The following is a 27128-nucleotide window of genomic DNA, read 5'->3' as shown; positions in this document are numbered from 1 at the left end:
TATCCCTTACCTAATTGACAAAATGAGAAAGATCTTTTATTCAATTAAACATTTCATCAACTTGATCGAACTTGATCTCTCCGTTTGTTTATTTTTGGTCCACAATGCTTGTATGAGACGACTTTAAGATGACCCAATGTTATTCTCCATAGAGAAATTACTTCCATGAACCGGGGGATGAGCGAGTCGAGTCATGACTTCACTGCTCTATAGAGGGGGCATTCCAGGACACAGTGTCACAACACAGCCAGGGCGAAGGTTCAGAGTATCAGCAGAGTTTCAGCAGACACAGGGAGCAGACGGTGAGTGAAGATATCTGTGTGAACTTAACGCATTTAGGCCTAGAATTATTGAATGCTTTAACTATTGAAAAATAGTTGATATACAAGGTCACAGTGCGGCACCGAGTGCCGCGCTTCAAGCTTGTAGATCTGCCTTTTTTTTAATATACGTATGTTTTTAAAAGCGAACATTTGTAACTCAAATATTTGCTTCTGGGGGGTCCCTGGGACAACATATTTTGTGATGGGGGGTCCGCGGCCAAATAAATGTAATTTTGGTCGTCGAAAAGTTTGAGAACCACTCATTTAGAAGAAGGATTTACTAGACATTTATAGAATGAGCCAATCAGGTCAAAAATATTCAAAGACTTGCACAAATGTTCACGATTTTTCAAAAATAGCAGGCCCCAGCTGTACTCCTTCAATTTACCTTTTAGTGTGCCCCTTGTGTGGAGATGTTACCACTCTGAATAAATTGACTGTGTATTGATGGATAGTATGGATAATTTTATGAATATTGTATTGTGCTGTTCGCCCGTATTTTTGTTTTTGTGTTTGTCTGTTTTTTGTTCTTGTTTCCGTTTGGTATGTATTTAATTTGTTTTATTGCAGTTTGTACAAATATTTTAATACTTTTCTGCCACAAATTTATGTGAAAACTCAATAAAAATTTGATTATTAGAAAAATAGCAGATATCTGCTATTTTTTTTAAATAGTTAAAGCATAAAATAATGGTTAAAGTGGTTCAAATCTAAAGTGACACAAGTGGCGTTTCCATAAAGCCACTTTTTGCACATTAACGGCTTATTCGCAAAATGTTTTTGTGGAAACACTTCAAAATGCGAATAAACTTTCATTATCCGCAAAAAAAATTATCCGCTTGGAGGTGGATTTTGAGCCTTTATCGAATAAACTAAATGCGCATTTGTGAATGGAAACGGGTCAGACAATACATGCAAATAGATTATGACGTTCTGGGTCCATATCGTCCTCCAATTTAACACTTTCCCCTGCCGCTTAACGTCCATTAGCCCACAAAAACAAACCGGTTGTTTGTTACACACGGAGTGACACGGACCGTGTGTAAATTCCTCCCGTTTTCACCTCCCGGAGTCAAAGCCATCCGACCATGGCTAACCCTTCCTCATCACACGCCAAAAGTGGCCGATCTACAAGCTCACAGCAGCTCGCATCCGCGTCTCCGCGCCGCGTTGTGAGCTTGCAGATCGGCCACCTTCCAGAGAACGCTGAAACTTGCAGGATGAGCACTGTGCAGCGACGCGACCGCGGTTTTCCCGGTGAACCTGAGCGCAACGGTGGGGGCGCGGGAGTGTGGGGAACACACACCACTGACTATTGCCGATGATGGAGAGGTTATATAGCTTTATGTATTGAGAGGAACTCTTGCCAATTTTGTAAGAGACTCGTCGCCAATTGTAAGATATTTAAAAGTTATTTGGGGCCATGATGATTGATAACCCCTTCTTCCCACTACTAGACAGCGACCGAGTCACAGCAGTCAGACGTGCAGTTCTCAGGTTTGGTCTGAAAAAATCAGCCCGATCAACTCATGTGACGTCGCTGATTCGAATGACACCCGCAAATGGAAACATGCTAAATTTGCTTTGTCTTAATGCGTATTTTTGATAATTCGCTTCCCTAATTCGAATACGTTTATGGAAACATGGCTATCAATTTGCGTTCAGGCCTACAGGAGCAGATAACAGGATGAAGACCGTACTGTGGCTGAGTGTGGCCTCTCTGCACCTATCCTGCCTAACGATGCAGCTGCATTGTAAGTATAGAGATCTAATCCAGGGGTTTTCAAAGTGGGTGACGGGGCACCCTGGGGTGCTGCGACGGCAGTTCAGAGGTGCCGCGAGATGATTTGATAATATTTGGAATTTATTTGGACACTTAAAAAAATATTTAGTATCATTTTAAACTTGAAGTACAACGTTATTTTCAGTCAGTTCTAACCAAAATGGCTATTATCTCAACGTTTTCCTCGCAACATAGTCACTGTCGGGCAGAAACCTCGTATCTCCATTTTTCAAAATACGTCTTTTGGTAAAGCAAAGCCCTGCTTCATCATACAAGACTGTCGCACAGAACTAGTGAAAACAGCCGATCTACAAGCACACAACGCCTCGCGGTGCGAGGCGTTGTGTGCTTGTAGATTTGCTGTTTTCACTAGTACTAGGACTAGTACTGTTTTCACTAGTTTCACTAGTACATTTTATAGATGATAAATACAAAACGAACGGTTTTGGACATACAAGGTTTCCACCCGACAACGACAATATGCTATAAATATAAGGTGCAGGGAGTGACAATTATAATGTAGGGGTGCCTCGGATTAAAACAATACTTATGAGGTGCCCTGAGACAAAACAGTTTGGGAACCCCTGATCTAATCCACCACCTCAGTGATACCATGGGTGCGTTCGGAAATGCCCACTCAACGCACTGGTGTGCCATGTTGCCGTTCGTTTATTCGGTGCACTCAGTGCGTTGTCGTTCGGAAATCCAGTGCTCTGCGCACCGGGTGTACGCACTGAACGACTCTACTCAGAAGATGGGGTTTGACGGTGTGGTGCGTCAGTGCGGTGTTTTGATTGGTCAGATTTCATGGACATGTCTCGAGCGCTTCTCAGCTGTGAACAATGGAGGAAATTATCGCAAAATGCACCATTTGCGGCTTGATAGGTCCTTTTGGGCTTTATTGTTACACACGCATCAATGTGTAAACTAACAGCAGGAAGGCCAATGTTATGAATTGAATTACCTTTCAAAAGCAACGTTAGCAACTGCTGCTTTTCTGGAAGTTCAGAGTTCAGAGTGAAAAGGCACAAAGCTGCCCCTTAACTGGTCGTTCGTAAATAAGTCACACTGAAGTGCACTCTACAACGTCACCGCCAGGCGCGGTTGTAGCCCTGAGCAGTAGGGGGTGCTACAGGGAGCTTTTGCCGCGGGCGCGGCGCGCGCGCGAAAATTGGCGGTTTTTCGCGGATTTGAACGCGTTTTATTCGGATTTCCGCGGTTTATTTCTTTGCTAAACAATCGGGAACGGGCACACTACACTTTCCCTTTGCCTCTCCACATGCACCAGCCAGCAAGATAGTCTATACTATACCGCAGTTTTATTAATTTATTTTTTAAGTTTTGCAGCCATTTTGCCCTATTCACCTCTCCCAGTCCCCACCCACCCCTTAGGTTAAGCAAAACAACTGATGATTTAAGTAACATTTGTCTCAGCGGACAACTTTTGACATCAAGAAAAGAGTTAGGCAAGCTGCAGCAGCAGTCAAGTGTGTACTCACCATTCAGAAGAATTAGATTCCAAAACCAGAAGCAACAATCAACAGCAGAGTAGCATATTTTATCCTGTTTATCCATTTTTTTGTCCCAGTTTTTGGAAAAAGATTGATGAAAACAAAGCCCCTCTCTCTTAACAACACAAACATGTTGCATGCAGTGGTCCCAGACCAGTTCACTTCCTGTTGTTGCTCATAAACCCGCCCACTCGCTTTAGGTAAATTTTGCCCCAAATGAGAGCAGGGAATCAGGTATGCAGTGAGTGAGTGACACTCGCTTTTGGATGGTTGCTGCTTTTCTAACTTATCAGCAGAGTTCACTGCTCAGATTATGCCTTAGTCAGTCATAATAACTAATTTAAAATATAACAGGTTTATACACTATTTGATTTCTTTTACATATTAACATGGTTCACTACGTTGTGGTTAAAGCCCACTGGTATGTATCTGTCTGTCTGTGTGTGTGTGTGTGTTGTGTTGTGTGCGAGTCGTGTTGACGCTTCAAGGGACTTGAAATATTCTTCTCTGCTTTTTATTGCCTCGGGGCATGCCGACGCCTCCTGTTGTTTAGGAGTAGTACTGCACTTGGTTATCACACTTTTCTCCGTCTGACCGTCTCGTCTCTCTCCCGATTTTGCAAGCCCCGATCAGGAAAATACTGGATCCAGAAAATACTGGTGCTAGTCAGGAAAATACTGGTGCTTAAGCACCAAAAGCTTCCGCGTAGAACCGCCACTGGTCACCGCCCACTGCACTCACTACATTTACCACACACCCGGTGTGCATTTCCAAATGCACCCCATGTGAAACTGGATGATCTCACGACGATGACATGTTTTAGAGCAGTGGTTTTCAACCTGTGGGTCAGGACACCCAGGGGGGTCCCCAAATTATTTTGGGGGTTCCCCAGATGATTAACTTAATGTGCAACATTGTTTTCTCACTCAACAGTAGACAAACCACCATAAAATGTAAGTGTATCTGCACATTTCTAAAGTGACAATTTAAGGACTTTTTGATACTTCTAAAATGTCAAATTAAACATTGGCCAAAATGACAAATATTAGAGGCAGAAATTGTGAAAATGCTATTTTCACAAGAAAATATAATACCTCAACTCTTAGTGCTCTTCAGGGTGGGGGTCCCCAGTTAAAATAGGATTATTTTGGGGGTCGCGTCCTGAAAAGGTTGAGAACCACTGTTTTCGAGCAGTGGTTTTCAACCCTTTTCACACCAAGGTCCATTATTTATTCAGCATTTGAGCCACAGACCACCATTTGATGACATTTAGCCTCTCATGAATCAAACTTGAGTAATTTATTATCATTGGATAAAGACAACAATCATTGGATAAAGACCACAATTCCATTCCATGCTGTATTGATGTGGTGGTACCAATGGGAGAGATGACAGGTAAAGCTTCAATCAAAATAACAATTCTTCTATTCTCTAATTGTGTAAACTTCTAGTAAATTAAGTAACGCAGATACGGGTTAATTTGGTTTCATTTTACACTCTCAAGAGTTAAAGATCTATAAGGGTCCATTTGGTCACTGATTCTCTATCATTTTGCTGGGGACCACCTGGAACCCCCTCAAGGACCACTGGTGGTCCCTGGACCAGTGGTTAAAAACATTAGTTTACAGGTTATTTGTCACCTAGTGAATTGTAACATGTCCTTGCTCTCCATCTCTCTGCAACCCCTCCTAGGCAGGTCTAAGCCTACAATCTTTCGATAAAAGGGTGTACCAAACTTTTCTCAGTTGATTCTAATGTATTTTCCCCTGTATAATCCACTTCTGCCTTGTACCTTTTTGTATTGTGCATAATTAACGAGATAATTAGCATATTGACTCAAATATGCTAATTATCTCATTAACTATGCATGATACAAAGATGTACATGGCAGAAATGGATTCTACAGGAAAAAATACATTAGAATCAACTGAGAAAAGTTTGGTAAACCCTTTAATCAATTTTATATGATTTTTTTCCTGTTCGTTCTGCCCATGTGTCAAATTATTTGTAACATGGGTGGATATGACAGGACAAACCCTATTTAAAAAATGATAAAGGGTTTACCAAACTTTTCTCAGTCGATTCTTATGTATTTTCTCCTGTAGAATCCATTTCTGCCATGTACATTTTTGTATTGTGCATAATTAATGAGATAATTAGCATATTTGACACATGGGCGGAAATAACAGGGCAAACCCTATAACAATTTGATAAAACGGTTTACCAAACTTTTCTCAGTCGATTCTCATGTATTTCTTCCTGTAGAATCCATTTCTGCCATGTACATTTTTGTATTGTGCATATTTAATAAGATAATTAGCATATTTGACACAAATCGGTGGAAATATTTGTATAACTAGAAAAGAACATTTTAAGTGTGCCTGCAGCTCGCTAAGTGTGTGCAAACAATGTGTTAGCATTAGCATGTATTAGCATTAGCATTTGTTAGCATTAGCATTTATTAGCATTAGCATGTATTAGCATTAGCATTTGTTAACGTTACCATTTGTTAGCATTAGCATTAACATTTGTTAGCATTTGCATTTGTAAGCATTAGCATTTGTTAGCATTAGCATGTGTTAGCATTAGCATGTGTTAGCATGTATTAGCATTAGCATTAACATTTGTTAGCATTAGCATTGTTAACATTAGCATTTGTTAGCATTAGCATGTGTTAGCATTAGCATTTGTTAACGTTACCATTTGTTAGCATTAGCATTAACATTTGTTAGCATTTGCATTTGTAAGCATTAGCATTTGTTAGCATTAGCATGTGTTAGCATTAGCAAGTGTTAGCATGTATTAGCATTAGCATTAACATTTGTTAGCATTAGCATTGTTAACATTAGCATTTGTTAGCATTAGCATGTGTTAGCATTAGCATTTGTTAGCATTAGCAAGTTTTAGCATGTATTAGCATTAGCATTAACATTTGTTAGCATTAGCATGTGTTAGCATTAGCATGTGTTAGCATTAGCATGTGTTAGCATTAGCATTTGTTAGCATTATCATTTGTAATCATTTGCTAAGATAACCTTTATATAAAACATTTTATGTAAAAATAAGTTTATTTTGATCAAATGTAAATATTCTGTGGCCTAAATACATAATTATGTCTGCCTATTGCCAGTTTAAGAAACACAGGATAAGATTATTATACAAATATTTCCACCGATGTGTCAAATATGCTAATTAGCTCATTAAATATGCACAATACATACTATACATGGCAGAAATGGATTCTACAGGAAGAAATACATAAGGATCAACTGAGAAAAGTTTTGTAAACCATTTTATCAAATTGTTATAGGGTTTGCCCTGTTATTTCCACCCATGTGTCAAATATGCTAATTATCTCATTAAATATGCACAATACAAAAATGTACATGGCAGAAATGGATTCTACAGGGAAAAATACATAAGGATCAACTGAGAAAAGTTTGTTAAACCCTTTTATCAAATTGTTATCGGGTTTGCCCTGTTATTTCCGCCCATGTGTCAAATATGCTAATTGTCTCATTAAATATGCACAATACAAAAATGTACATGGCAAAAATGGATTCTACAGGGAAAAATACATAAGGATCAACTGAGAAAAGTTTTGTAAACCCTTTTATCAAATTGTTATAGGGTTTGCCCTGTTATTTCCGCCCATGTGTCAAATATGCTAATTATCTCATTAAATATGCACAATACAAAAATGTACATGGCAGAAATGGATTCTACAGGGAAAAATACATAAGGATCTACTGAGAAAAGTTTGGTAAACCCTTTTATCATTTTTTAAATAGGGTTTGTCCTGTCATTTCCACCCATGTTACAAATAATTTGACACATGGGCAGAAAGAACAGGAGAAAAATCATATAAAATTGATTAAAGGGTTTACCAAACTTTTCTCAGTTGATTCTAATGTATTTTTTCCTGTAGAATCCATTTCTGCCATGTACATTTTTGTATCATGCATAGTTAATGAGATAATTAGCATATTTGAGTCAATATGCTAATTATCTCGTTAATTATGCACAATACAAAAAGGTACAAGGCAGAAATGGATTCTACAGGAGAAAATACATTAGAATCAACTGAGAAAAGTTTGGTACACCCTTTTATCGAAAGATTGTAGGCTTAGACCTGCCTATCCCCCCTCCCCACACACTCATTGTTCTTTTCTTCTTCAGAAAACAGAACTTAATTTCACTCACTTCTTTACATCAGTGACGTAAAGTCGATTCTGAACCTCAGCTGTTCTAGATAATGTTAGTTTAAAACACGCACACGCACACAGTTTAAAGTTTGTAGTAGACCTTGTACCAGTGAAATGTACCGTCATGAAACTGTACCTTTTCCTATGCAAACTTCTAATAAAGTCTTCAAAACATAGTGGACTGTTATCCTCACCTTCTAGAGCAGGGGTCTTCAACGTTTTCAGGCCAAGGACCCCTTAGTTGAGAGAGAGATGTAGCAGGGACCCCCACTACCTTTTCATAGATTCCACATAGTTTCATCGTTTGACAGCACAATCATCAGCATATTTTGGATTCATGTCAATTTGTGTTTTCAGATATTTAACCTTTCACTCTGTACTTAGTCTGCTCTTTTTCCCCTCTACACCAAGGCTCTTAGCCGAAAATAGCCGATCTACAAGCTCACAACGCCCGTTGTGAGCTTGTAGATCGGCTATTTTTGGCTTAAGTTCTCAGAATATGGACACTAGGGTTCAAGTGGTTAATATAAAAAAGGAAAAAAAAAACTTTCTATCACTCAAATATTTGGAGGACCCCCTGTAGTAACTCTGAGGACCTCCTAGGGGTCCCGGACCCCCTGTCGAAGACCCCTGTTCTAGAGGTTTGATGTGTTGTTGATGGCTTTTTTGGACAGTTTTGTGAGTTCATAGATATTTTAGACATCGTGTCAGAAGCAAAGCACACATAGGTCAGCAATGATGATGACATTTTATTGATCCTGTTCAGTCTGTCTGTCTGTCTGTCTGTCTGTCTGTCTGTCTGTCTGTCTGTCTGTCTGTCTGTCTGGCTTTCGAGGAGGGCTTGACCTGGAGCGTGAACACCTCTGAGCTGAACAGAGATTATACTTCCTGAGGGTGCTCAGGGGGATAATAACATCTCCCAGAGACTGCTAGTGTCCTTTTATCTGTGCTCTATAGAGAGCATTTTAACATACTGTATATGTGTGTGGTACACCAGCTGCACAGCAGCTCAGAGGTTAAAGATTCAGAGGGTCATACACACAGCATAGAGAATCGTTGGCTGCCCTCCTCCCACACTGGAAGACCTTCACAGGTCCTGCTGTCACAAAAAAATTGAGAAAATGTATTGTAAAGGACACTTCCAATCCCGGTCACTCCCTGTTTGATCTGATGCCATCAGGCAGAAGGTACAGATCGATAAAGTCAGGAACAAACAGGTTTAGTAACAGCTTCTGTCCCGCAGCGGTAGTCACACTGAATGCTGCCAAGAAACGATTATCTGCTTATGCATACATGTTTGATGATGCTGTTTGGGTTAAGTGCAATACACGCTGAGCCAACGCGACCACTTTCTGTATGTAGATGGGCAGACCCGGAGAATCTCTCCAGGAGTCTCCGGCCAATAGCATGTGTTTTCCTCCCCCCACCTGCTCCTCTCCTCCTCCCCCTCCCTCAACGGCTTGTCCAAAGGGTTTTTGTCACCGACTGGAAACAGTCCTGCTTGTCATTCTTAATGAATACATTGTGTTTGCTTCTGGGGTCACTAAACGTCTCCCCACAGAGTCGGCACACGTCTGTGATGGATTTTGATGTAGTGGTGGGTTCAGCCATGTCTCCAAATAGTTGTAATTCTTGCTAGTTAGTTCCAAAAAAACAACCTGGTTGTAATTGCTGTTCGGACACATTTTGAGGAGCGGACACAGCACAGGGCTCAGAGAACGCTGCTGTGTCATGACGTCAACACATTCGGTGTGACGCGCCCCTCTGCACATCCAACAGTGATTTTAACAGGATCGCCCAGGCTTATTTTTCTTCTGATCGCCAAAATAAGCCTGGGTTTCCGAGGCTAAGTGCAATATGAGTTTGTGCAAATAACAGCTGCTTTTATTTACATGTTTGTCTGTGCTGTGCATGCTAAGTGCAATAGAGGTTGTGCAATGACGGCTATGAAGTATGGTTCTGTGTATGTTTTGTTGTATTGTTTTAGCTATTTTTTTTAGTGATTTTAGTGATGCACTGATCGTTTGGCACTTTTAATTTTGTTGTGCCTTGTGACAATGACAATAAAGATCTATTCTATTCCAGCAGTTCAGCAGAAACAGTTCAAATCCACATTGGAAGCATTAGAGGTCATGACCGCTGTGTCCTAAAATGGTTGTATATGTTGTATGAAGGACATTGTGTGACCAAATCACCACGACAACCACTTTGTTTACAACAAACCATTGTTTCCCTTGCATTAATTCCTGAATTATCATACAATGATACATTCCCAAACTGTAAAGGTAAATAGCAGCAAACAGGAAAAAGCAAAGGACACCATGTCCTGTATTTCAACAGATAAACCATAACGTGGTGTATTGGTAGAGAGTATGAGGATTCATGTACAGTAAACTCATGTATTTGATCTTATTTCTCTTCAGATGTCCAGGTTCATCCAACACATCAGACAACAGGTAAACAAAGATGAACAACTTAACATTGTAGCCTTAAAATGTTTATTTGAATCAACGTAATATAACTTTTTTGTTTTTACTGCTTGTTCTGATGTATCTGTGCAGACTCTGATCATGTACGGTTGGTGGGAGGAACCAGTCACTGTAGTGGTATACTGGAGATGAAACACCAGGAAGAGTGGAAACACCAGGAAGAGTGGAAACCAGTGGATGGTTGGTCTGTCTGGAATCTGGAACAGTCGACATCTGTAGTGTGTAGGAAGCTGGACTGTGGCTCTGCTCTTTCAACACAATTTAAATTTGGTTATACACGTCAACCTGTATGGATTATCGCATCTTCTTGTGGTGGATCGGAATATTCTCTAAGGGAGTGTGGACCAATTAGGTCTGGTATGTCTTCCTACAGATTAGAGGGGAACTGTTCAGGTAACAAACTTTTATTATTAGCCTAAACATCAATCACTTAGATAGACATTACTTATTGCGACCGTCAGGGAGCAGTTTACTATGAAAACCTCCACCGGCCGTCCGTCCGCCCGTCCGTCCGTCACACGTCACACGTCACACCTTTGCCCTGCTCATATCTCCGCATCAGTATGACATCACACCACATGTGTACACAAACCTTTGTGTACGTTGCTGTGGCAACAGTCTGTTGTTGCTGGTCTGTTAGTGTACGTTAGCAACCACCTTAGCAACCATGGTTTTACCCTAGCAACCAACTGTTTACCCTAGCAACCAACTGTTTACCATAGCAACCATGTTTTTTTACCCTAGCAACCAACTGTTTACCATAGCAACCAGATACGCAGAGCAGGGATCTCCATATATGGGCATAAACAGGTGACATCACACTGATGTCAGATACTCAGAGCAGGGATTTCTCCATAATATATGGGCATAAAAGGGATTCTGTTAGGGATCTCCATATATGGGCATAAAAGGGATTCTGTTAGGGATCTCCATATATGGGCATACAAGGGATTCTGTTAGGGATCTCCATATATGGGTATAAAAGGGATTCTGTTAGGGATCTCCATATATGGGCATAAAAGGGATTCTGTTAGGGATCTCCATATATGGGCATAAAAGAGATTCTGTTAGGGATCTCCATATATGGGCATAAAAGGGATTCTGTTAGGGATCTCCATATATGGGCATAAAAGGGATTCTGTTAGCTGTTAGTGATCTCCATATATGGGCATAAAAGGGATGCTGTTAGGATCTCCATATATGGGCATAAAAGGGATTCTGTTAGGGATCTCCATACATGGGCATGAAAGGGATTCTGTTAGGGATCTCCATATATGGGCATAAAAGGGATTGTATCCCAGATGATGCCCTGTTAGGAGATCCACACTAACAGAATCCATATATGGTCCTACCGACAGCTGCTATAAGCCAACCCTGGCGATAAGGTCTGAGTCGAAGAAATGCTTCTTTCCTGGCAAGAATTGCCCCTTTATACTGTAGGGCTCGTTTGTGTATTGTATGACATCACGCCACATCATCGGCTGAGGACTGTGTGATGTCATCATATCTCCATATATGGAGACATAAGTTGCTCATGCCCAAATATGGGCTGGTGAGGTCAGACTTAGTGTGATGCGTAGGTTATCTCCATATATGGAGATTCAACTTCAATGAGTAACCATGGCAAACTGTCAACTGCCCGTATGTCTTGATAATTGGTAAAACAAACTTTTGGCCTATTTGTGGAGATAAGCGACCAACGGTCGCTTATCTCCCGATTAGGGAGTCTTACTGGTTATAAAAACCTCCAGATCCTATGCGTGCGTCACAGTGTGTGACACCTTATCCCAGCTCAGCAGAAGGATATAGCTGACCTTCACAATGATAATAAATAAATATATCATGCCTGTTGCTAAGGTATGGCAACATGACTGTCGCGCGTGCAAGACACCAGTCATGTTGCCATACCTTAGCTTTTTCTGAACTGACGCCACTGACACAACTCCAAAAAGAAAGTCATTTGGTTTGAATATTTGAATATTTGTGTAAATAAAGACATTCTCTCTCTCTCTCTCTCTCTCTCTCTCTCTCTCTCTCTCTCTCTCTCTCTCTCTCTCTCACACTCTCTCTCTCTCTCTTCTCTCTCTCTCTCTCTCTCTCTCTCTCTCTCTCTCAGAGTCTGTGAGGTTGGTGAATGGGACTAGTTTGTGTTCAGGCAGAGTGGAGGTGAAGTCTAATCAGTCATGGGTCTCAGTGTGTGACGGTAACTTTGACCAGCGGGACGCAGAGGTTGTTTGTAGGGAGCTTGGCTGTGGGTCTCCTTTGGTGCACCAGGGGTCGCTCTATGGAGAAGTGAAAGCTCCAATGTGGACCAAAGAGTTCCATTGTGAAGGCAGTGAGTCTGTTCTGCTGGACTGTAGAACCTCAGACTCAACTAGAATCGCCTGCTCACCTGACAAGACGGTTGGACTCACATGCTCAGGTAAAAGACAAACTACAATTAAGATCTGGACTTTTTTTTAATTATTACTTCTTTTGGCTTATTTGGTAATGTGTTACTTAAAAAAGGCCCATGTCTGTAACTACATTTATCTATAGCAGCTTTGTGCTGTCTAAATAGCACAGCAGCTTATAGCATTATCTCTGTACAGATATCAGGTTGGTGGGAGGAACCAGTCAATGTACTGGTAGACTGGAGATGAGACACTTGGGAGAGTGGAAACCAGTGGCTATGGGGAAGCCATACTGGAACCTGAAGTCATCGTCTGTAGTGTGTAGACAGCTGGGCTGTGGCTCTCCTGTTTCAGCAGGAATGGATCATGGTTCTCCATATCAATCTGTATGGTGGTCTACATCTACCTGTGATGGATCTGAGTCTGTGCTGAGGGAGTGTGTAACAATGACAACTCATGGTTCCTGGATGAAACTGGAGGTCACTTGTTCAGGTAGAAAACCATTACCTCAGCAATGGCAGTAATCTAATTGTTAGGGCTGTCAGTTAAAATATTTAATCTGATTAATCGCATGATTGTCCATAGTTAATCATGATTAATCGCAAATTAATCACATATTTGTATCCGTTCTAAATCCAGATATTTTTTTCATGTTTTTAATACTCTTATCAACATGGGTCATAGGAGTAGACAACTGCTTGCTTTTGCTCTCTCTCTCTCTCTCTCTCTCTCTCTCTCTCTCTCTCTCTCTCTCTCTCTCTCTCTCTCTCTCTCTTCAGAGTCTGTGAGGTTGGTGAAAGGGACCGGTTTGTGTTCAGGCAGAGTGGAGGTGAAGTCTAATCAGTCTTGGGTCCCAGTGTGCGAAGGTGCCTTGGACCTGAAGGATGCACAGGTGCTCTGCAGGGAGCTTGACTGTGGGGATCCTTCGGTCCTCCAGGGGGCGCTCTATGGAGAAGGGAAGGCTCCCATGTGGACCAAAGAGTTCCAGTGTGAAGGCAACGAGTCTGCTCTCCTGGACTGTCGAACCTCAGGCTCAAATGAAAACACCTGCTCACCTGACAAGACTGTAGGACTCACCTGCTCAGGTAAAAGACAAATACACTTTAAGAGTGGATTATTACAAACTAGTAGTTTGTAATAATTAAACTACTGGTGTCCATGAATGTCCGGGCGCTCGTGCAGCTCAAACAACCCAAACCCACCTTGAGTATACCCTGGATATTATTCCAATGGTCTAAACATCCTTTGAGAAAATGTGTAGCGTAACTGCTTCTACTTAATGAAGGCCAATAATGTTTACCTTTTAGTGATAGGGACAGAATCTTAACTCATATCCCCCCTAGTCAACATGTGCCGTAGAGGGTACCCCCTTCCAGTCAAACAACTGATATTTGTTCAAATCCGTCCAAAAAAGTCACTTGTTTGCCGGCTTGGGTGTGAGAATGCGTTGGTATAGAAAAATAATCATTGCATTTCCTTAAAGGACAACTTTGTTTTTTTTACAACAAGGGTTAATATTTTAGATTGTAATTAGAGAAAAGAAAAAGTGAGGGTTAAAATGTTTTCATTGGCTTCGTTCTATTGTTTTATCGCGTGGGGCATGCGTACAAGTGGCTAAATATGTCTTTTTAGACACAATAAGCCAGCAGTTTCTTTATTGCTATTTACAGTAACACTTCTAGCCCCCATAAGTCACATCCAACCCTGAAAGTTTGTGTTGTATCTTGGGAATGGGCTTATTCTGTGTAAAATGACATATTTAGCCACTTGTACGCATGCCCCCAAACACTGAAATAAGAATCTCTAAAACAATAGAATGAAGTAAATTAAAAATGTTAACACTCATCTTATATGTTATTTAATTACAATCTAAAATATGAACCCTTGTTGTAAAAAACTAAAGTTGTCCTTTACGTAAATTGTTACACGCTTACCCTATTGGCTCTCTGCAGATATCAGGTTGGTGGGAGGAACCAGTCACTGTAATGGTAGAGTGGAGATGAAACACCAGAGAGAGTGGAGACCAGTGACCGGTACCAACTGGAACCTGAAGACATCATCTGTAGTGTGTAGACAGTTAAATTGTGGCTCTGCTGTTTCGTCAAATTTCAATTTTACTACTCCATATCAACCAGTATGGTTGATTAGAGACACCTGTTTTGGGTCTGAAGCCTCACTCAGGAAGTGTGCCGAAAAGGAGTCTGAAAGATCCGGCACCAGAATGGGGGTGATCTGTTCAGGTAACGATCGTTCAAGCAACCAATCAACCCAGACACCCATCCTTCCATCCATCCTTAAATCTCCTTGTGCATGTGTGTGCGTTGGGAGGACACAAATGTGTGTATCTGTGTGTGTGTGTGTGTGTGTGTGTGTGTGTGTGTGTGTGTGTGTGTATAAATATGATTAAAGAATTGCCTGGTCTGATTCTTGAAATAATTTAGAAAAAATAATATTGTATTCATTTTTTTTCGTATTTTAATTTGAAATTTTCACTTTTACAGTATAGTATAATTGAATCTAGAAAGGTATATCCCCCCCCCCCCCTCTCTCTCTCTCTCTCTCTCTCTCTCTCTCTCTCTCTCTCTCTCTTTTCAGAGTCTGTGAGGTTAGTAAATGGAACTAGTTCGTGTTCAGGCAGAGTGGAGGTGAAGTCTAATCAGTCGTGGGTCTCGGTATGTGAAGGAGACTTTGACCAGCAGGATGCACAGGTGGTCTGTAGGGAGCTTGGCTGTGGGGCTCCTTCAGTCCTCCAGGGGGCGCTCTATGGAGAAGTGGAGTCTCCAATGTGGACAAAAGAGTTCCAGTGTGAAGGCAGTGAGTCTGTTCTGCTGGACTGTGGAACGTCAGACTCAATTAGGAACCCCTGCTCACCTGACAAGACTGTTGGACTCACCTGTTCAAGTAAAAGACAAGCTGCACCTTGATATTATCTATCTATAAATGCGAGAAGTCTCTGCATGTATGTCTGTCTGTAATCCGCGTATCTTGAGAACCGTTCGTCCCACCGGCTTCAGATTTGGCACGCGTGTTCCCCGTCGCGGCGCGGAGTGCAGTGCCGGGCCTCGACCCGACCCGACGCGCGGTTTTCCCGAAGCGGCGCGAAACGTTCGGAATCTCCTTATGCGGGGCTGATTGTTGACATCTCTCCTTATGCGGGGCTGATTGTTGACATCAGGCTGTTCCAGAGGAAATCGGCGCAAGCGCTGACTCATTGTGACATCACTTCATGAAAGGCTCTGACATCACGTACGCCACATGAGTCAACAAAAAATCTCTGTTAGTATGTATGTATGTAATCCGCGTATGTCGAGAACCGTTCGTCCCATCGGCACGCGCGTTCTCCATATATGGGCATAAAATGAAGGCCCGTATGCGGAGCTGATGTCTGACATCAGAGTTTTCCGCAACCGGTACTGTGTGTGCAGAGATCTCCATATATGGGCATAAGTGGACAAAGGCAAACAGATGGTCAAAACGGGTCCTATGACAACAGGTATATTGGGGTTTGCATTAAAGGATGGGGCATTCATGGGGTTTGCATTAAAGGGTGGGGCATTCATTCCCTATTTCAAATTCGGCACGCGCGTTCCCCACCGCAGCAGGTAGTGCAGTGCTCGGCCTCGACTCGACCCGATACACGATTTTCTGGAACCAGCACGAAAGGTTCGGATTCTGATGTCTGACATCAGGATTTTCCGGAACTGGCACTGTGTCTGCATGATCTGCATATATGGGCATAAAATGGATGCAGACAGACAGATACAGATATCTCCATATATGGACATAAATGGACACAGGCAAACAGATGGTCAAAGATCTCCATATATGGGCATAAAGTCGACACAGACAGACAGATACAGATATCTCCATATATGGGCATAAATGGACACAGGCAAACAGATGGTCAAAACGGGTCCTGTGACAACAGGTATAATGGGGTTGGCATTAAGTTCGTCTCCTCCTCCATCTGTTTGTCTGTGTCCCTTTATGCCCATTATGGAGATCTCTGTATCTGTCTGTGCCTCCGACTGTGTTGCAGACACAGTGCCGGTTCCCCCTTTAATGCAAACCCCATTATACCTGTTGTCATAGGACCCGTTTTGACCATCTGTTTGAAAAAGCGACAGAGATCTCATATATGGGCATAAAATGGACACAGACTGACAGATACAGAGATCTCGATATATGGGCATATAATGGACGCAGATAGACAGTGATCTCCATATATGGACATAAAAAGGACGCCGACAGACAGACAGATACAGATATCTCCATATATGGGCATAAATGGACACAGGCAGACAGATGGTCAAAACGGGTCCTGTGAAAACAGGTATAATGGGGTTTGCATTAAAGGGCGGGGTATTCATTCCCTATTTACATTGTTCCGAGTTGGCCAGGTTGCCGACTAGACGCTGGGCCCAGCTTCTAGTAACATAAATGAGTTATCTTCTAATGTTGTGTGTAGTTCTGTGTGTGGCGGGCAGGTGGATTATGCCCAAATATGAACATTGTCAGGCTCAGCACAAATCACTGTTGTGTTGTGTCTGTCACAAAAATAAAGATCTTTAACCTCACACAAGAGAGAGAGCCAGGGACGTGCTGGGCCCCTGATTCAGCCCGGGAAAAAAAGTTGGAGAGGCCCTCATTGCGTGCTATAGAGAGAGATCTCTCTCTATATCGCTGCTGCTACTCAAAGATTTGCCATTTCAGATCATGACAAGTGACAAGCCAGTGGGCCAATAACTGTACATGAGTTATATTTCGTCATTGTCGGGTGGAAACCTTGTATGTCCCAAACCGTTTGTTTTGTATTTATCATTTTAAAAATGATTTAAACTAGTTATTTTAAAATTACATAATGTATATTTTTTAACTTGTTATTTTCTGTTCCCTATACAGAACCTGATAATGTCAGGTTGGTGGGAGGAACCAGTAATTGTGCTGGTATACTGGAGGTGAATCACCAGGGAGAGTGGAGACCAGTGGCTGATTCATTCTTTAACAAGAAGTTATCTTCCGTCGTGTGCAGACACCTGGACTGTGGATCTTCCGTTTCAATAAAAAGTCCTGAGTCTGCAGTTCAACCTGTATGGTGGTTTAAGACCTCCTGTTTGGGATCTGAATCTTCTTTGAATGAGTGTGTAACAAAGGCCTCAGGGGCTTCCTCCGACAGACTGGAGGTGATCTGTTCAGGTAACAACAAATCACTTCAACAATGACAGTAGCAGCAATTACACTAATCTGATCTGCCATCATCCTGAAACTTTCCAACTAACTGATCCGCCCTCATCTGCATGTATACATTTTTCACAAGGCACATTCTTATAAAAAAACATGTCTACAAGCTAACAACCCATTGTATTGCAATGTGCTTGTAGATCTGTTCTTTGACGACATATTACTAAAATATGTCACTTAATAAAGATTTTGGAAAGATTTGGAAAGATTTAAAAAAGACTACCCTCTCACACTATAACATTTGAAAAAGACTCCCCAAACTAAAGACTTAATGATGATTCTTAAAGGTGATACACCATGCATTTAAAAAGTATTTATGTCATATTGTTTATGTCCCAAAAACGTTTTTCAAAAGGTTTGAGGCTAAATTACCACTCCTGAATAGAGAGCATCTCTCATTTTGAATGGCTCTCAGAGCATTTCAGCTGCAGTACCACCTTTGGCCTGAACTGCGCCACCCCCCCCCCCCCACATCTTTTTGAAAAAATAAAAGATTTTTTGAAAAAATATTTTTGTATTATTATTATTATTATTATTTTTATGATGACGTCACAATTGGCAGATGACGTCACAATCGGCAGCAAATCTGGATAGCCTGTTTTGAGAACCTGTGGGATACTTTTAACCTTCGCCTTCTCAAAACCAGAGAAAGACACAACGGTCAGAAATGGGACTTTGTGAGGATAGAAGGTGCTAGTGGGACCCCAAAAAAAGGTTTTAAAATAGGAAAAGTGAAATTTCATGGTGTATCACCTTTAAAAGATTTCAGTTGTTACTGGTTCAAGATTCCCTTTTATTTACTGAAATAGGCCTATTATAGCCATGCCCATGTGTTCTCTGACTAACTCCCACTCCCACTCCCTCCCAACTAATTATCAACTTCTAATGTTTGGAATAATGTACTATTATGATACACGGTGAAATAAAGGGCTGTCGTAGCCACACCAACAGCTACTAGTGGCGAGTCGACCAGGCTGGCAGCTCAGCGTCTTGGAGAATGAATGCTTTTTATTTTGGCTCAAAGCGTTCTGTTTTGGTTGTTACGTCATTGTACTCATTCAGGCTCAGCCCCGACTTGTGAAGATATCAAACCAGTTTGATATTCTCGTAACAGAATCGGGGTCTCAAGTTGGGGTAAAAATCGAGTCGGACCACTACCTCACATTTAACGATTGAGTAACGACTGAATCACAGGAGTGCGCCGTGACTCGCCTCGATTTTATTACGACTGAGAAATCTTTTCAGAGTTGTTAGGTATAAGGCTAGCTTAAAGGGATATTTGACTTTCAAAATAATTGTGAGTCCTATTATCATCTACCCAGGATTTTGGGAGCAAACCGGACAGTTTCTAAGTTGCTTCATTCAGTATTTAGATATTTGATATTCATTTGATCAGACACGCCCCTTGTAACTTCAAACTTGAAAACAACCGTCCTTGGTTCTGGTTACTGATACTGCCCTCCTAATACGTGAGGGGCCATATTCTTTTAATTCTTTCTTTCATTTATTTTTTTATATATATTTTTTTTAAATATAAAAAGAAGGAAAATATAAAAAGAAGGAAAAAAAAAGTAACTGAAAAATCATGGCCCCTTCACGTATTAGGAGGGCTGTATGAGTTACCAGAATCAAGGACGGGTGTTTTCAATTAATCTAACATAGTTAAAATGGAGTTTGAATTTACAATGGGTTCTAGGCATGTCTGATAAAATGAATATCAAATATCTAAATACTGAATGGAGCAACTTAAAAACGGTCTGGGCTCAGTGGGTTGCCCCCAAAAAAGTGAAATATCCCGAACTGGCATTCTAAAGTAATCTAAAGTAAAGTAATCTTACAATACTCTATTACTTAGTAACATGGTTACTACCAACACAGATACTGTCTATTTGCATGCACTATACGTCTATTTGTATACCGAAAGGCTATATACCAATAAACATATTGGTATTCAGTTTGATCAATGTGGATAGTGTCCTATAAGTTCATCTGATCAGCAAGACATGTGAACAGCAATTAAAGGAGTAGTTCACCCCCAAAATGACTTTTTTCTATTGATTACTCAATAGTAATCAATAATATATATATATATATATATATTTTCCCCGCTTCACCACTTTGGCAACAGCATATGCCACTTTGGCAACAGCATATGCCATTTTGGCAACAGGCACATGCCTGACACATGTCAAATGCCACTTTTCCAGCTCGCCCTTTATGCTAATTTGATTACAATGTACCCCTATTGAGTCTCCATGGCATGAGAAATCAATAGAGAAAAAGCCATTCTGGGGGTGAACTACTCCTTTAATATGAAAGCCAATAGGCTACAATAAATCAACCATACACTGTCCGTTCAGGACCAGTTATTTCTAATTTGTTTATTTTCAATGTCTACTATGTTTGCATATAGGTTCTGTTTAAGCCAAACATCAGCCACTTCTCCTCCATAAACGGGGTTCCTGAGGCCCAGCAGCAGGGGCTGCAGGTATTTTAGGGTTCCAACTTAACTCATACCTCGCGATCCCCGTAGAGACCGTAGATTTCCCGCTGTACCGCGCTGCCATGCCCGTAGAGCCCGCAAAGTTTAATTAGCTTTAATCATTATGAAAGGATTAAAAGTATTAGCGCAGATTTTCGCTGATTCTGGCTCTTTAGGCCCGCCCCCCTAACTGTATCCGGTCATTTCCGGTCTGGACCGGATCCAGCTTTCCGTATCCAGTCTGAGCCTGGGCCATAGTCCCGCCTCCATTGGTTTACTGTGTAACAGAAGTGGAAGCTACTGGGCGATGGAACGCTCGTTTTTCAATCGGATTGTTGCGTTTGGAAACTTTGATCCAGTCTCTACACGCCTGGATTATGATCCCCGCACATATCGTGCGTTTTGTGCGCGAACGTGTCCACGTGTTACCATAGCGCACAGTTGGCTTTTTTCAATGCTTTTTCATGTAAACACTGGCTGATAAGCAGAGATACAGCGTGGCAACGGATATGTCTTTTTCAATGGGGTTTTTTGTATTCGAAAGCTTGTCACCGAGTCTACACGTCTACTAGATGAGTCGCGCACAGATTGTGCACGATGCGTGCGCGTGCCCACGTTAAAAGGTAAGGACAATTTGGCAGCTGCTTACTACAGCTATGTTTAAAATGGCAGAGAAAAAGTTAACCACCAGCTGCTCCACCTGCTGGCAATCACTCTGCCAACTTCCTGCTTTTGGCAATTTTATCATAGCTTGTCCTCTCTCTCATTGTAACAACATTAAACTGAGGAAAACATAAAAGAGCCATGAAGTCATTGATTGATTGATTGATTGATTGATTGATTGATTGATTGATTGATTGATTGATTCATTCATTCATTCATTAGAAGGTTGCATAGGGAAAAGTACAGTTTCATAACAGTACAAATCACTGGTCCCAAATCAACTAAAAGGAGATCCTAATAAGCTTTTCGGCTCATGCACAGGAACCACATGTATCTCATATAACATTGAAAGACAGATGGATAGAACACAGTACTTTGCATATCAATAGCAAAAGAGAAAAAGCCTTCAAAAAGAAGAAAAAAGGAAAATAAAATGAAAAGAAAAGGGAGATATTTACAACGGAAAAGGGGAGGTAAGTATGGGCTAGCCTTAGACTATTACAAGTTTTCAAGTAGCAGCCGTCTGTAGGTGACTTTTCATACCGATTTTGAAGGAGGTTAGGAATTTACACTCCTTAGGGCTTGCGGTATGCAAAACATCTGCAACATAGCCTTGAGGTCGCCCTACAAGGGCTTGAGTGGGATGATTTACACTCATGTGATGATGTTGAGACCGGATGTAATATCCTTCTTTCCAAAATTGGCAGAGTAATGGAATCTTTCACCAGAGGTGGTAACCAGAGGAAAGGGAGGAAAATTACTCTACCTTGGGTCGATAAAAAATGCAGAGATCAAATGAAAACCAGAGATTTACTGCTTAAAAAGGCATTAAAATCTGGCCTGACAACGGACAGACAGCTATTCACACATGCTAGAAACAAAGTCACAAATTTCTTAAGGAAGGCTAAAGCTGGATTTTATATCTCCATCATAGAGAGTGCCAGAGGAAATGAGAAAAAAGTTTGGGAATACATAAATAAACTGACAGGGAAATACTATAAGCAGGATAATAACAACTTAGAACTTAAAATAGATAATGTCCTGGTGAAAGATCCCCACACACTTGCTAGCAACCTAATGCTGTTTTTTCTAAACTCTGTGTATGAAATCACACAATTGTTCAGACCCTCTAAGTTTGTTCCACGCCCTGTTCAAAATGATCTCCCCATTTTTAATTTGGAGGAAGTCACAGAAAACGAGGTGACAAACATTGTCAGATCACTAAAAGCATCCAAAGCTAAAGATGCACATGGGCTTGACACAAACTTTCTTAAAACAAATATTGACTCTCTGGTGGCACCAATCACACATCTGGTAAATCTGTCCATAAGAAAATGCACTGTCCCAACTCAGTGGAAAGCTGCTGTTATAACACCTATATTCAAATCTGGCTCAAAAACGGACATATCAAACTATAGACCCATAAGCATCTTACCTGTTATATCAAAAGTGGCTGAAAAGTGGATTGTAAAGTCTATTGTTAAACATCTAGACAAAGGCTACACCCCTCTGCATCCTATGCAGTTTGGGTTTCGAGCCTTCCACTCCACTGAGTCAGCAAATTGCTTATTCATTGAAAAGTTAAAGTGTGCTTTGAACAAAGCCCCATGCGCAATGGCAGTATTTTTGGATTTCAAGAAAGCATTTGACTCTGTCAGCCATCAGGTCCTCTTGTCCAAACTAACACATTTCAACTTGTCCCCAGAGGCCATCAAATGGTTTACATCATACCTATCAAATAGAGAACAGTGTGTTAGTATAAATGGCATCAAGTCTCCTTATCACACTTGCTCGGTTGGTGTCCCCCAGGGATCAATAGTAGGACCAATTCTGTTTTCTCTGTTTATAAACGATCTACCTGATGTATGTAAAGATGTACATATTCAGATGTACGCAGATGATGCTGTTATACTGACTCATGGAAAGAGCTATGCAGAGGTGTCAACGGTTTTAACTTCTGTTCTGACCAGCGTTCAGGACTGGCTTACAGACTCATGCCTGCTCCTGAATGCAAAAAAGACGGTCTGCATGGCTTTTTCCAAAAGACCAGTTGTGATGGAATCATCAAATGTGTTTCTGGGTGGAGAGGAACTTGAACTTGTGTCAGAGTTCAAGTACCTCGGGGTCATGTTAGACTCAACCCTAACCTTTAAAAAACATGTAAAAAAGGTTACAAACACAATCAAGTTCAACCTTCAGAACTTTAAACAAATCACACCTTTTTTGGCAGTTAGTGCTGCTAAATCGTATCTCCAATGCATGATCCTATCACACATTGAGTACTGTTTCACAAACTGGTCTTGCGCAGGTATAACGACTCTCAAACCCATTGAACAGCTATATAAGAGTGCGCTTAAGGTATTCGATAGGAAACCCCACTCATATCACCATTGTAATATTCTTCAGAGGTACCGTTTTTTGAGTTTCGCTAATTTTAAGGTTTTTAAACAGGTCAGTATCATATATAAGACACTAAATGGTCTATGCCCACCTCCCCTAAAGGAATTCATAAAAAGGAAGCCTGATAGAGGACTCAATACTAGAGCAATCACTAGAGGGGATTGCGAAGTACCGTACCGGGTAACCGCTTTTGGAAAAAACACCCTTTCAGTGCAGGAATGTTCAATCTGGAATGACCTACCTCTAACAATAAGAGACTGTTTGTCATTTCCATCCTTCAAGTTCAATCTAAAAAAATGGTTAGTTGACAATCAAACCTGTGACCATGTATAGTTCTAAGAGTACAGCTCATGCCATGTACGTATATTTTTAACTATCCTTTTTTAATGTAGGGTACTGTTAGTAATATGTGTTGTTTTGTTGTTTTTTTCTTGGTTCAGGAAAAATAGTATTTGTATGTATGTTCTTAGGCGCCCTCTCCTAATGTAGGGTTACTGTTTGTTGATATGTATTGTTTTGTCTTCATGTGGGGACTACGGATGAAATTTAGCATTCTTGCTAATTCCGGCTTATTTACATTGCATTCATGTAGTGTTCATTAATATGCATTGTCCCGTCTAAATAAACAAATAAAGTAAAGTAAAGATTCCACATGTTAGTGGTAGGCCTATAGCAGGAGTTTTAGAGTCAAATCTGGGTTGAACGTGATTTGTGGAGCTGCCTATAGTGCTGTAATTGTGGACATCCTTGACGTTTAGGAAGTATTTCATCAGGTACATGGGTATCTAAGTGGTGTAGTGTATCTTGTGCACCAGGCCCATTGCAAGATGCTGTACTACTACTCTGTCAGCTATTGTGAGCCACCCCATGCTTATGTGGTGATAAGCGGCGAGGTGGGTGCAGCTGGGTGACTTCCTATCAATCGAAGGCCAGAGCCATTCAAGGAGAGTTTCAGGGAGAGTTGCATCATCTCCGTTCACATGGGGCCAGAGTTTGCAGAACTCTCTAATACAAGGCTCTGGTCAGACTAAGGGCATACGTAGGCTGTTTTGAGAGAGGCGCTTACGAGTGCGTCATCATAAGGACCGCAGCCTTACGAAGGGCTTCGTACGACCTGCGCTTTGGGAAACGTGGCCAATGTCCCTATTTTGCTTAAAAAAGTTTGGAGATACAGTGCATGGTTTCTGCCTGACAGCAACGATTTGGGATGTCCTTTCATAACGTCCATGTTTTAATACTGGAGCCTCTGGTTGTCGTTTTGGGACTTGGACATTTCTTGCAACTTGAACTTATGTTCTCTGCAACCAGCAGAAAAACAAAAACAAGACAAGAACCTTTTTTTTTCTTCTTTTATCTTCACCACAAAATTGCCTCTCCTGCACTATGAATAAGGAAGTGGATACCACTTCAGCTACACTGCTACAGGCTGTGGAAGAGAGACTGACACAGAGCTTACAGGAGCTGCAGTCCAGAGATAATGGCCGGGTTTCCCAAAGTGTTAGCCCATCGTAGATCACGCATGGTCGTAACGACCGATCCCCGACCGCCATGTTCCTGGGTGTACATGGGTTTGGGCAGAGTGACTTACTTACCCCCTACAACTACACCAACATTCAGATTTCACAAACAAAGTGCTTAATAAAGTCTCACACCTGTTTAAATACGGGTAAATAATTATCTGTATCCTCTGTGATCTTTAATAAGAGGCCTTTTCATCGATCGTTTTCTGTTTCCCCATGTATTTCCTGGCGTTCCCCATGCGCACCAACCCCATTGAGATAAACAGAAAGCGATTGGATAAAAGGCTTCTTATTAAAGAACACAGAGGATACGGGTAATTATAGAATGCCGTACCATATTTAGACAGGTGTGAGACTTTATTAAGCACTTTGTTTGTGAAATGTGAATGTTGGTGTAGTTGTAGTGGGCTAAATAAGTCGCTCTACCAGAACCCATGTAAACCCGGGAACATGGCGGTCAGGGCTTGGTCTCTGCGACCATGCGTGAGCTACGAAGGGCTAAAATCGCTTTGGGAAACCCGGCCAATAATATGAATATCTAGGGATAAAATATGAATGTAATATAATGGCAGAATGTGTTAGAGCCTCCTGACGTCAATGGGTCAATTTGTGGGGCAGAAACCTCTTATGGCCATGTTTTGAGGGTGTCCTGGTTCTTGTACCTTACAGGCACACACACCACATTTAGATTCAAATCTGTCTCCACGACCCTTATTGCACTGGTTCTGAAACATGTTCATGTCAACAAATTGATTGATGTAATTGGATGCAGACCCCATCTGAAAACCTTTTGTGCCAGGGACCCACAGATGAACGTTAGAGCGAGAAAGGTCTTGCTCTAACTTGATCCATCCACTTCAAAATGTAATTCATTTCCGGAGCCAACTTACCTTTTCTGTCATATTTATGCCATATTACCTCATAACAATCACATTCTTTTTGTCTAGACAAGTAGACACTGCACTGGGCTTGTTTCATCTTGTGCAACTAGTTTTGTAGCATAAAAACAAAATAATTGGTCCTCACTAATCATGGTAGTGGACTTATGGACAGTTCTGAAGGCATTCCAAGGTGATGGAAACTACAACCCTTTCTCTTCCCGGAAAGTTAGCACATGAACATCGATCCATTGTTCTTGCATTAAGAACCCATAACCAGAGGCGCCATTTCAGAAAGAAAGAGGGTGTAGAAAAAAATACAATAGGTTAACACTTAAGCTCCATTTAAAAAATAGCGAAAATAGTGGATCTACAGGCTCTCAATGCGTCGCGAGCGACGCGTTGAGAGCCTTTAGATCAGCTATTTTCACAATTGGTTTGGTGGTGCATACAACAAATCTAAATTATAACATGTTGAGTTGGGGACAATTATGCATAAAACAACTGACATATTTTTTTTTGTAGGAAACATTAAGAAAGCCATATTTACCGCACGCCTCACAGGGGTCCGTGAACTAAAAATGGGTCCCGACCCGTTGTTTGGTAAACAAACTAATTGGTGTCATTAGCAGAGGGACAGGGGTCCCAGCTTCCTGTCTGTCTGTCACACCCGACTGCACTGATAAATGTCTTCTCTCTCTCTCTCTCTCTCTCTCTCTCTCTCTCTCTCTCTCTCTATCTGAATGTCAGGCACGTGCACACATAGACATGAAAGGGGGCTTGAGCCCCTGCCCTTTTATCTGTCTGTAAAAAGTGCCCTCTCCAGACCATGAATGCAGTTTTCGCTATGGCGAAAGAAATGCAAAAGCCCCTCTTTCCATGCCATACCTGAAGGCAGCATTCAAGTGAATAGCCTTCTCCTGAACAATTGAATGCAGCATCTTATAATAATAATAATAAAACTTTATTTATATAGCACCTTTTAAAACAATGTGCTTAACAACAAAATAACATCAACAGTGAATCATAATCATAACAATTTCAGTAACAATAAAATAAGTATAAAAACAACATACAGCAATGGTAACACTGGGGGTTAAAAAGGCCTTTCTATAAAAATAGGTCTCAAGTTGAGATTTAAAAACAGTTATGGAGCTAGCAAATCTGAGGGCCACTGGAAGGCTGTTCCAAAGCGTGGGGGCCCTGACCGCAAAGGCCCTGTCGCCCTTGGTTTCCCGGT

General features: G+C 41.3%; 1 protein-coding gene across 1 annotated transcript in view; it reads left to right on the top strand.

Moving 5' to 3' along the window:
- Window positions 1-259: 259 nt before the first annotated feature.
- Window positions 260-27128, top strand: part of LOC308281806 (scavenger receptor cysteine-rich type 1 protein M160-like) — a 48219-nt gene continuing 21350 nt past the window's right edge. Inside the window, exons 1-10 of the mRNA XM_080722117.1 lie at window positions 260-302; window positions 1989-2077; window positions 10246-10278; window positions 10384-10704; window positions 12428-12733; window positions 12903-13196; window positions 13484-13789; window positions 14657-14944; window positions 15300-15605; window positions 17607-17900. Coding sequence (XP_080578243.1) covers window positions 2011-2077; window positions 10246-10278; window positions 10384-10704; window positions 12428-12733; window positions 12903-13196; window positions 13484-13789; window positions 14657-14944; window positions 15300-15605; window positions 17607-17900 — 2215 coding nt within the window. The 5' untranslated portion in view covers window positions 260-302; window positions 1989-2010. The remainder of the gene's footprint in view (window positions 303-1988; window positions 2078-10245; window positions 10279-10383; window positions 10705-12427; window positions 12734-12902; window positions 13197-13483; window positions 13790-14656; window positions 14945-15299; window positions 15606-17606; window positions 17901-27128) is intronic.

This window comes from Nannobrachium achirus (genome assembly GCF_963921795.1).
Source record: "Nannobrachium achirus genome assembly, chromosome: 3".
NCBI lineage: Eukaryota > Metazoa > Chordata > Actinopteri > Myctophiformes > Myctophidae > Nannobrachium > Nannobrachium achirus.
The sequence above is the reverse complement of the archived record's forward strand: the minus strand, read 5'-3'. Positions and strand labels throughout refer to the sequence as shown.